The sequence below is a fragment of the Setaria italica genome, chromosome III (assembly GCF_000263155.2).
Source record: "Setaria italica strain Yugu1 chromosome III, Setaria_italica_v2.0, whole genome shotgun sequence".
Lineage (NCBI taxonomy): Eukaryota > Viridiplantae > Streptophyta > Magnoliopsida > Poales > Poaceae > Setaria > Setaria italica.
The window spans coordinates 26,679,407-26,691,279 of NC_028452.1; the positions used below are offsets into that span (position 1 = coordinate 26,679,407).

General features: G+C 41.0%; 2 protein-coding genes across 7 annotated transcripts; both read left to right on the top strand.

Annotated features, from left to right (window-relative positions):
- The first annotated feature begins 322 nt into the window (after positions 1-322).
- On the top strand, positions 323-6,013 carry LOC101783742 (prosaposin). Of its 6 annotated transcripts, none has more exons than XM_022825456.1 (7): positions 323-620; positions 730-823; positions 1,713-1,796; positions 2,616-2,761; positions 2,873-3,070; positions 5,358-5,420; positions 5,499-6,013. In XM_022825456.1, the coding sequence occupies exons 3-7, from the start codon at positions 1,718-1,720 to the stop codon at positions 5,649-5,651; spliced, it is 639 nt and encodes a 212-aa protein (XP_022681191.1). In that variant the 5' UTR covers positions 323-620; positions 730-823; positions 1,713-1,717; the 3' UTR covers positions 5,652-6,013. The 6 variants fall into 6 exon arrangements, with proteins under 6 accessions (XP_022681191.1, XP_004962435.1, XP_004962433.1 ...); XM_004962376.4 differs by having other exon boundaries at positions 325-620; positions 2,577-2,761; XM_022825455.1 differs by having other exon boundaries at positions 325-620; positions 730-802; positions 2,577-2,761.
- Positions 6,014-8,260: 2,247 nt separating this feature from the next.
- On the top strand, positions 8,261-9,838 carry LOC101784956 (CBL-interacting protein kinase 22). The gene is made up of 2 exons (XM_004962379.3): positions 8,261-9,718; positions 9,785-9,838. Exon 1 carries the CDS (start codon positions 8,346-8,348, stop codon positions 9,663-9,665), a length of 1,320 nt encoding a protein of 439 aa, XP_004962436.1. The 5' UTR covers positions 8,261-8,345; the 3' UTR covers positions 9,666-9,718; positions 9,785-9,838.
- Positions 9,839-11,873: the final 2,035 nt, after the last annotated feature.

Sequence of the window (11,873 nt, forward strand, 5' to 3'; positions counted from 1 at the left end):
CAGACATGTGGGACCTAGCGTCACGTCATGCAAAACTGCTCTTAAAATAGCTGAGGGATAAAAATAAACGGATTTTAAAGTTGAGGGACGACCGATACCCGATTTTGAATACAAGGAATAAAAGTCAGACTACGACGATAGATAAAGATTTCAACAACTATGGACTATCTGACATGAGCCTCATTTATTTGGACCAACTACATTGAGGCCTTTAGGCTTGGCGCTGAGCCCAACTCACCGTGTCCCGCTTTTCCTCCACAGACAGCCCACGCAGATCCCCCGCCCGCCCGCCGCACATTCATCATTCCTTCCTTTCGGAATTTGGCTTCTCCGAGCCCACAGAGTTCTGCTCCGTGCGTGCTCCGCGGCTCAGAAGTCAGAACCAATCCTAACGAGCGAAGCGAGAGCTGGCGGAGAGCACATCAGGCGACACATCCAGCTTGTCAACGCCGCGCTCTGTCTCCGTTAATAATCATCTCAAATCCACGTCTCTTCTGCTCTCCTCCCTGCCACTCCCCTCTCCCTACCCACGGTCGTCGGTCGCCGCTCTGCGTCGGCCCCCTCCCAGCTCTCGGCTGCCATCGGCCGGCCATCCGAAGACTCTGTTCTAAACGCGCGAGGTAAGATTCTTCAATTCCTCTTCTACTTCTCCTGTGATGCATGGAATTAACTTGGGGTTCTTGATGTCGTTTCCGGGCGCGAGGATAATTCTTACCTTTTATTATATAGAGTATAGCAGCTTGCTTGTCCGGACAGTTTCAGAACGAGGTTCTTTTTGGGAAAAAAGATTGGTGTTCTTTTGGTACGTCTCTGCTGATTGCTGGTAGGTATCGAGTGGACTTACACATACGCATTAAGATGCAATGTCACCCCTATGCTAGAAAGGTCAATCTTGGTTTAGGGTAACTGCCTTTGCTCTAAATTCTAAAACGAAAAAGGAAAAGAATGGACTGGTATGTAGCAAATCAGGATTTGCAGGATCTAACCTGTGACACTGTCAAGCATTAGTGCTCAAAATTTATCCTAATTTCATCTGAAGAGAGAATGCATCACTCCGTGAAGCATGACTGTCAAGTGTCAACTACACTGGTTGTTTCATTTGTTTCCTGAGTAATTGCAGTATTGTCCAAAAGAAAGCAGAGAATCAGGAATACGATGCTGATCATTCGGCGGATAAATTCTTATCCGAATTTTTTTGAATATGTAGGATATCTCGGCACTATATTTTCTACTTATTTAGAACTAGTTATTAGGTTTTAGACGAAAAATCTGCACATAACGGAAAATGAACGAGGTGAAAACTGTTGGATAATTTTATCTGGAAGAAAATTATTTTTTCTCCAACTACGTAGGAGAGCTGCGTGTAATTTCGTTAAGATAGAAAGAGAGTAAAAAAGATTAGGGACATCCCCTAAACTCAGTACAAAGACAACACTGACACCAACACAACACCAACACTAACACCACACTAGATTAAAACACAGGCGTGCCACATAAATATCATCCCTGACCAAGATCACCACGCCTAAGAGGCAGATGAAAGAGACCTAGCGAGCAGCTCAGCTAGGTTGAAGTGGAAGAAAGTTATTTTCACTGTTTTTATGCGTATCATTTTTTATAAGCATTATCTGTTGGTGTAGTTAGCAAAGACTCACCAATGACATGGTGTATGCAATGATGTACTGAATTTTTACTATTTATTGGTTTTGCAGACAAAATGATCACTAGAGTTCAAGTTACTTTTCTAATCAGTCTTGTGCTTTGGTGCGCTACAAGCTTGGCTTTGGACGATGCTGGTGCGTAATGACTTTTTGTGTGCAATCATATGTCCAATGCTAACCTTTTATTTTATTCAATTTATTCAGAGTATCATTTTTTTGTTCTGTATTAAAGCTAATCTATGGGAGTCTTAAAAAATGATGAAACATCACTACTGACAATTAATTAGGCCCTTTTTTCAGGGACAAACAGATGACCAAAATTATGTAATGTGGACATTTTGTAATTTTTACTCGTCTAGCATTGTTCTCCTTTTCATGTCTCAGCTGCCATCGAAGACCTAATGGAATCCATAGTCCCTCTTTTTTGTTCTGTCACCTGATATTCATCTAACAAGCCTCACTAGCTTTTTATGAATTATTTATGCATATTTGAAAGGGAAACAGATTATTAAATTTTTTGCACACATAATACTCAACCAACCTAGGAGGAACTAGGTGGCTTTTATAATTAAAAAGAAATAGGCGCACAAATTCGCCTCAACGAGGACTTAAACTTTGGTTGTCTGGGTGTACATCCATGCCCTCAACCAACTAAGGTAGGCTCAGTTCCTGATATGACAATTTTCAGCAGATAATTTGGAAAAGTCTACCTGGAAATTTGCATATTTGTTTGAATACTGAAAACTTAATCACCGGATCTTGAAGCAACTGCATTTTTGGGTATTTAGTGATGAATAATACATGAACAACAGTACTTTCACTGTGTTCTTATTTTGTTGTTTTGCTAAATGCCATAGATCTGATCTTCATCCTTGTTTCAACTTATCATTGGTCACTTGTTTAATGTTATTCTAGCTGGTATAAAGACTCCTAATGCCGGCACAGTATCTCCAGCAATGAACGAAAATCCACAATTATGCCAACTTTGCGAGGAGTTTGCCTCAGAAGCCCTCTTCTATCTTAAAGAAAATGAGACCCAGACTGAAATCATTGCTACACTGCACCAAGCTTGTTCAAAGTTTCCTTCTTTTAAGCTGGAGGTATTGTCGTTTACCTTAGTTTTTTTTCTTATTTACTTCAATAGATGTGGCTGTATTCTAAAAGCTTTCCATTTCTTATGTAATATATGCTTATGCATTGACTTCTGGCAGTGCACAAGGTTGGTAGATTATTATGCCCCGCTTTTCTTCACAAAAATTGCTTCTTTAAGCCCTGAAGACTTCTGCGTATCAGTAAGTTTTTGTGCGGAAGCAACATTCATTCGTCTGCCAAGACATGAAGATACTTGCACCCTTTGCCATGAGGTTGTTGATGAAATTGTTACTAATCTTGAAGATCCAGACATGGAGGTATTTATTTCTTACACTTTCTAAATTTTATTTTGTTCTATCAATTTTGTATGTTATTGTTTTGTGCCTTTTTTCAATGCTTGTCTTGTGTAATTGTAAGGAGTCAAGTTACCTTTCGTCGGAATCATTTTTTGTTCAATTCCTGGGAGCACTATGCATCTGTGATAGGTTGACTACAATGGATGTTATGAAAAGATTATTTATCTTGGTGTATGTGTGATTCTGAATCAATATTGTAGTGGCATATTGACTTTTAGCAAAGGCTAGGCACTTTAGTGACTTGTATATGATGGATGCCTTTAGTCACAAACACAAGTAGATAAAAGCTTTTGCACTGTAGTGTCAGTTTCAAAATAGTATGTTGGATTTATTCTATGACTTGATGCAGTAGTGAGCCTTAAGTTGTGGTGCATCAGTATCGAATGGTCATTCCATCGAAACATTCAAGGATTCTCCATTGAGCACTATACAGATATGGTCAACATTGCCCAGAAGTGCTTTCACTTGCTAGGGATGAGACAGACAGCACCTGGATTGTCGGGACTGCATCACCTTTTCGTTTATTAACTGAGAGACAATAGATACTTTTGTACAACTCAGTGCTGTCTGAGTTTGCACTTGTATAATGTGCAAATGTGGCACACCATAATAATCTAGTATGTGCGTGCAGTGTCATGCCAAGTCAAAATTTACCTAGAAATTGTACTCTGATACATTTATGAAACAACTGGCTTGTCTGCATATGACCAAAGCTTTTTGAAATCGACAGCAAATAGCTGTGCATATTTATAAGGAAAAGGAAATGAAGGGCACACGCTGCATCAGTGCTACAATTGAACATCCTCCAAAATCCTACAACACCGAACCTAGAAGACATTACTAGTTCGATAGTCATATGTTCATGGATAATGCAGGTGTGCCCTGAGCCGTTGACATATTTCCAAGGCTGGAATTCTCTGCCCTGTTTCTTCATACAGTTTTCAACTTCTTGTCAGCCGTTCTGTGGGCATTTGACTTGTGTACTATTGTTACAGTGTGTGCTATTCCGCTCTAGTTTTTCCCCATGAGTATGAACATCATGTCTGTCATTTTCCATTAAGTCTTTCCTATGAGGCTATAACTCATTAGCTGGCCCAACTGCTAGTTAAGCATGAGCAACTCAATGAAGTTATGACCCTTGACCCATGACTCAGTGAGCAGCTGTGCGATCTGGGCATATGAATCTGGGGCTCACTCATTGTTCTGGTTTGCTCAGTTTTTCTCTCATCCATCTGAATCGTCCTATATCTGGATTGCATGGATTATTCTCGGATTCTATTGCCTTGCATGGTACTCAATGGGATTTGACATGTTCAAGTATGGTTGGAGTTTGTTCTCTACTCAACAACTTAAGTTATAGGACGAACTGGTTGGTACATTAAACTCATCTTACCAGCCAAAAATCCAGTTTAATATCTGTCTTATGAAATTAATAACAATAGTAGCCTACTTTGAGTCCACATACAGTGGAGCCTAGATGTGAGGAGGAGCATTGCAGTATGTTGCCTACGTTTCCTCACCAACTGGTGCCTGAATTTAAACAGTTTCTACCTGCCTGTTGAAGTTGCATATGATTTTCTTATTATGCTTGCTTCAGCAAGTTACTTTTCAGTGTATTTCATCAGAAGCTCTGTCTTTAGATTGCATGATTTCAGAAACTGCCCCCACGTTATTCGGAATAACCATGTATTTAATTTATAAGTGGTGTGCTTTTATTTTCCCTATCTCTGTTTGGAATGTATCTGATGTTCACTCAATCAGGCAACCACAATATTGGTTAAGTGGGGCCACATGATCTTTTTTTTTAAAAAATAGTGAAAGCGTTGTCATATTCTGAATTTGATGTACCTGATATTTTTTTTGGCCAAAGTCAATGTACCTGATCTTTTTGCACTATGGTTTCTGAATAAACAATGTTTGTTTTTTCTTGAGTAGCATTTTGTTCTGCATTCTGGTGAAGAATATTGAGATTTCATTAATAGCTCACTGACCCTGCCTATCCACAACTTTCTTTCTCCCCTAGTACTGTTTTCCCAGTAAAACATAGAAAGGATTTTGATATTTCAGCAACAATTGCATATTTCATATGTTGCCTTAAAAAAAATTTGCTTATTCATATGGACATTTGTCAATTTGGGCTGGTGGGTCCCTACGTAATACTACTTTTATCGCTTTTACTGATTAGTAATTTTTCCAATATTTTTTAAAAAAAAACAAAGACTTACACCATGGTTCTATTCACTGTTAGCAGCTTAAGATAATTGAGATACTTCTGAAAGGATGCAACAATGCAGAGAATTTTGTGCAAAAGGTAAAGCATGGACGATTTAGCTATATATACTATCATTAATTCAATATGATTTTTTCTGAACAGTGCCACTTGTTTCAGTGCAAGAGGTTAATCATCCAAAATGCACCAATCGTAATGGAATATATCAAGAAGTTCCTTGAGAAGAGGGATTTCTGCAATTCTATCCATGTATGTGGAGGTAAAACTGTTCATGCTGGAGCACAAGTCCTCGGAAGCCTTTCTTCAGCCTGAAGTTCTGAAAATTTTTCTGAACAGTATTGGCTCGCGCAGCAGATATCGGTGTACATGTAAAATTGTAAACAGAAGTTCATGCAGTGTACATCCTGGGCAACGAAGACTGTACAGAATTGGTTATGTACATGTAAAAGGAAAATGAATCTGCTATGGAAAGATACAAACCTCCGCGTGATAGTTGTGCCACGTATATTGTACATTGATCATGAGCAATTGAGCAGCTGTATATTTAAGTTGCATATCATTGTACTTCAGAGATCATAGTGTTTCTTGTATATGTAATAACGAGTAATGTAACTGTGATAATTATGGAGCACAATTATAAATCCGATACCAAGTGCAGCTTGACATTTTCATGATGTAACGCAAAATTATGCATCTAAAGCGTCACGAATTCATGAAGTGATCATAAAGAATGGACTCAATACGGACCATGATGGGGTGTGACAGCAACATGCCTTGGGTGGAACTAACAGTTCATTGAATTCAGCTCAATACTGGTCATGGATTGCTTCTTTTTTTTTTTTTTTTGAAAGCGTCATGGATTGCTTCTATGTTACCAGACCATAAAGAGATTCATACTCTGGGTTGTGTAGCGATATGCTAGCTAGCCCAGAAAACTAGAAACGGAGCATGTTTCAACTGAAATCCGATTAAACATCCATGTGAAATTCTGTTATGTGCTCTTTCATCGGATTCTACTGATCCTTATACTCTCATCAAAGATTGTAATTGATCCGGCCGATCCCTCAATTTCTCAGCTTGGCATAACAAACTTATCAAATACGAGTAGCTGTTTGAAAATACTGTCCCCGTCCAATAATCAGACTTTGGACGGAACGGGCAGCAGTCGTTTTCAGAGGTGACATAATGTTGCTCCATTATTGTTGCTTGTTTATTACTCCCTCCGTTCCAAATTATAAGTCATTCCAACTTTCTTGGAGAGTCAAACTATTTTATGTTTGACCAAAATTATAGAGAAAATTACAAAAGTTTATGGCACCGAATAGATATACTATGAAAATATATTTAATGAAGAAACTAATGGTACCTATTTGATATCATGAATGTTAGCACTTTATTGTATAAATTTGGTCAAACTTGAGATGCTTTGACTCTCCAAGAAAGTTGGAATGACTTATAATTTGGAACGGAGGGAGTAAGTGTTAGTTTTCTTTCCACTCTAGTCTTCCCATGTGATGGGACAGGTTGTGACCCATACCGCGCCTCATGATACGAACGAGAGGCTATTACTGTACTGGAACTGGAACAGTGCCTGATACATCCCTTGTGTTATCAGCATGGGCTGCCACAAATTCTGAAAAGATAGTCAACTATAGCATCGCTTTACATGGCTGAGATTCAAAGAAGATGCGCCTTCGGTGTAGCTAGAAGTGCAGAGGGAAGACTAGAATCTTTTAGATAAAGAAGTTCTTTATTCCGACCTCTGCGTAAGACACACTCATCCATTTATTATTATTACAAAGGGAAGCCTCCAGAATATTTGAAAAATGCCAATTGAAATATTTGGTTTCAAATATAGTTATTTAAGTCGCATATGGGTAATGCCCAACGAGCATTGATCCTCAAATATCATTACTAGGTGGAGCGATTAGGACCGGGCAATGCACTTCTCATGGTTATTTTCCTATAGAACATGAACTATTTAATTTAATATAAACTTCGTATATTCAAGAACCGAGGGTATCTCAAGTACTCCCTCTGTTACAAATTATAGGTCGTTTTGGCTTTTTTAGATTCATAGACTTTGTTATGCACTTAGATATACGCTACGTCTAAATACATAATAATATGCACCTAGAAAAGTCTAAATGACCTATAATTTGGAACGGAGGGAGTAACACACTTTTTTCTCAGAAGTTGAAAAGCATAACGATTATTGGCAATACAACTATGCTAGGAGAGCTAGAATCTTTGGAGTGGAACAGTCCCAAACACGCTCTTAACTTTTTAATCAGTCTCAGAGCACACTCTTAATTTCGTGAAATATGATCCCAGTCTTTCCTTGTGTGTTTTCAAAAACATTTATAGCTGGAAAGGGTATCTAGCCTATTTTAGGCTAAGCCCCTCACAAGTCACCCCCCACATCATGTATGCGAACGGTGATTCATGCGTCCAAAACGTGACCAGACGACGTCCATCGGCGAGCGAATCTCGGTGGACCTAACACCAATAATGCCCCTTCTCTTTCCGTTGGGTCGCCATCATGCAAAAGCACCATAGAGGAGGTCGGATGGTGGTTAGGGTGACTTGGATGACATAAATGCCTCAAATCATTTCGATAAAACAATAGTAAAAATGATGATTCGTAGAATGCATACTTCATACACATACCTTGGAGTTGTCTGGTACTTGATGGTCCCCGTTGTATTAATTAAGGTTACTTGTGCAGGAAAGATCGGATACTTTTAGAGTCAAATGATACTGAAAAAACATGCATATTCTGCAGGGTGTAAACATGAGAAACTAATTGCTGCATATAGAAACGGGACAGCGTCTGTCGATGCCGTCATCATGGAAAATTAGTAATATATTTTCTTATAAAACACACAACCCCTCTTGTATCGACACAGCTACTTATCAAACCAAGATCCCTTGGAACTTGGAAGTTCCCACCAACTCCACCAAAGCCAGCGAAAGCGTGCGTGCAGCCTCCACACCTCCCCGGAGATGCCACCACCGGACGACTCCTCGGCGGCCTCCTCCGCCACCGCGCCATCCGAGAGCTACGCGAAGGTCCTGCAGGGCCGGTATGAGCTCGGCCGCGTCCTCGGCAGGGGAGGCTCCTCCAAGGTCTACCGCGCGCGGGACGTCCGCACGGGCGTCCACGTCGCCGTCAAGGCCGTCCGGAAGCCGCGCCACCCGTGCCCGCCCGAGGACGCCGCGGCGGCGCGCCGGTCCGTGGAACGGGACCTCGCCGCGCTCCGGCGCGTCCGGGGCCACCCGCACGTCGCGCGCCTACTCGACGTCCTGGCCTCCCGCTCCGCCGTCTACATCGTGCTCGACCTCGCCCGCGGCGGCAGCGTCCAGTCCGCGCTCGAGGAGAGGGGCCGGTACGACGAGCCCGCGGCGCGCCGGCTCTTCGGGCAGCTCGCCTCCGCGCTGGCGCACGCGCACGCGCGCGGCGTGTTCCACCGCGACGTGAAGCCGGAGAACCTGCTCCTGGACGAGCGCGGCGACCTCAAGCTCACTGACTTCGGGCTCTGCGCCTTCGCCGACCGCCAGCTCGGCGCCGACGGCCTCACGGCGACGGCCTGCGGGTCCCCTGCCTACGTCGCTCCGGAGATCCTCCTCAAGAGGCGCTACGACCCAGGCAAGGCCGACGTCTGGTCATGCGGCGTCGTGCTCTTCTCGCTCACGGCCGGGTACCTGCCGTTCAACGACGGCAACATCATGGGCATGTACCGGAAGATCTGCTCGGGGAGGTTCCGGTGCCCCAAGTGGTTCTCCTTGGAGCTCCGGTCGCTGATCGGGAGGATGCTGGATCGGGAACCCAATACACGCATCAAGATTGGTGAGATCTTAGACCACCCTTGGTTACGCAAAGACGGCATGTCATTTGTTATCACGGCAACTACGAGCTCTTCTCATCCGACTCCAGAGGTGGTGAAATGGGAGGCGGAATCAGAGCTAGCAAGGGAGATGAATGCATTTGATATCCTTACATTTGCATCAGGGTGTGATCTGAGTGGGGTGGTCGGGGCTTTCACTGATCGGGTTCGATTTCTGGTGTCGGGTAGAAATGCCAAGTCAGTGTTGGACAAAGTTGAGGAGCTTGGGCGAGAAGAAGGGTTCGCGGTGAGGAGGAAGGAGGAAGCAGGGTTTGGAGGGGTTCTATTGGAAGCAATATGGGGGAAATTCATCGCGCAAGTTAGTGTTCATCCGTTGCATGAGCAAATATTGCTTATTGAAGCAGAAAGAGCTAGCAACCAAGAGGAACCAGAATTTTGGGAGAAACTCCAAGCAAGTCTTAAATTCTCAAAAAACTGAATATGAATATTGCCGCTTGGTGTAACTACGTTTCAAGAGTCATGCAAGTATATATATATATATATATATATATATATATATATATATATATATATATATATATATATATATATATATACATGTATAGAACATTTAAATCATGGACATTTGTACGCAATACAACACATTTTATCTGGATTTCATCAATAGTAGGGGACTTCGGTGGCCCGGCCTATCCCTTTCTCATTCCTCCATGAACGGTATAGAGTAATAACTCTACTAATGTCCAAGTCGTGTTTGTCACACTATGTGGTTCTAGACAGATATATGCATCAGGCTAAATGTCAAAAGTTGAAGCTCAAGCTGCCTAGGTAAAGGCCCCTGCTGAGTAATTCTTTTAAGGACTCTCTATTCTAATCAACATGCAAAAATGCACAAACTTTTTTGTGTTAAAAAAATTAAGTGGGATAACTTTTCAATATACACATATGAGAACCATAGCCCATAAATAACGTATCTACTGACACTGTTTTATGGTTTTACACGATGATCATTGTTCGCTCTCCCATTTCAATATTTCATATTCCCATATGGTCGTGTTTTCCTAGCATTTCCATTCTTGCCCACCAATTAGAAATTTTATATGGAAGCCCGAGAATCATTTATGCTAGCACTAGTTATACACCTGTAAATTTACGCACAAAAATGGTGTTCAATAAAATTAGGATTGTGAAAAACATTGGGAATGTGGAAAAATTGAAAACCCACCTTATTTCCGGTTGACCAAATGCATGCATGCCCTAATAATTCTTTTACCAAATTTATATTTCACTCAGTGAAAGTATGCACAAAAAAGGGATCCACGTTTAATATTGCAAAGGAATGTGATTGTCGATGTAATACAGGTAATATTTATTTCACCTTACCTTTTCCCCATACTTTGCAACCCATTTCAATTGGAAATTTTGAAACTGTACTAGTTAGGAGTTCAAACACATGGCATAACACTTCCACAGTAAAATAACTAGAAAACTTTCATGTTAGGAAAAGTTTTGACTAGAAAGTTTCACCTAATTAAAAAAAGTCTTATATCCCAATCAACAAAATGAGGAAAAAGATTGAAGTGGGAAGGTGGGACCATGCACCCAAAAACAGGAAGGAACCTTGATAATTTTCTCTGAGGGCATGCCTAGCAAATAATAACTTCGCGAAATTTTTAAATGTTACTCGAAGTTGAGTGGAACAACCTATACATTTTGATCTTCGTTACCTGGTTTTACATGATCAATGATGTTATCACAATCTCTAGTAGGAGTATCCCGGATACTTAGTATTGATTTTGCTAACGTTTTGTGCTTATAAATTAAAGAAGCCATGCATGAGGTTGAAATAAATTGAATAGGACTGATATGGATCAGAACCTTAATCTGATGCCCTATGTGTCTCACTAATTCATCTGTATCTTCTAGTGGGGGCTATGTAGGTGCTCGATGGGGGTACGAATGTAATTAAGATGTGCGTTCGTGCATTTATAGTGAGTGAGTGAACGTGTGAGTGATTGTTTGTGTAATGTGTTCGCCAAAAACAAGTTATGATGTGGATCACGCATATCCTATCTTCCATATGAGCAATCACTTATGTTTTCCCACAAAGACTCAGACTCCTTATCCTGCTACTCTTTCCAAAGGGCCTGTTTGGATTGAGGGTGTTAAAATTTAACACCCTAGTTTTAACACTTTTTAACACTTTGAGATCCAAACAGATGTGTTAAAACTTAGGTGTTAAAGTTTAACACCCCCAAAAACTTTAACACCTCAAGGGGGTGTTAAAAGTTGTTAAACTTGTTAAAAGTGGTCCCTCTCTTCACTTTTTTCCACCATTACCCCTTCTCTCTCCTTCCTCTCTCTCCGCCGGCCATAAATGAGGGGGCAATAGAGTCATTTCCCATCAAAGGTGTTAAAGTTTAACACACCATCCAAACACCCCAATGTGTTAAACTTTAGCACTCCATTTGAGAGTGTTAAAATTTTAACACTTGTTAAACTTTAACATGAGGTATCCAAACAGGCCCAAAGATTCCTAATTTGTCTAATGGATCAAACTTATGAATCTACTGAACACAAACCTGCCGAAAATTGTTTCTATTAATATCATGGCTTAGCTGAATATTTCATCAGTCCTTTACTACCACAAAATTTTCTCCTGATGATGGAAACAGACAATAATCGT

Bases quoted from the DNA above. Each gene is read 5' to 3' on its own strand.
- LOC101783742 (XM_004962376.4), top strand. From the start codon at position 1,718: ATGATCACTAGAGTTCAAGTTACTTTTCTAATCAGTCTTGTGCTTTGG. The intron at 1,797-2,576 runs GTGCGTAATGAC...ATGTTATTCTAG, and splicing joins CTTGGCTTTGGACGATGCTG to CTGGTATAAAGACTCCTAAT. The intron at 3,071-5,357 runs GTATTTATTTCT...ATTCACTGTTAG, and splicing joins TTGAAGATCCAGACATGGAG to CAGCTTAAGATAATTGAGAT.
- LOC101784956 (XM_004962379.3), top strand. From the start codon at position 8,346: ATGCCACCACCGGACGACTCCTCGGCGGCCTCCTCCGCCACCGCGCCA.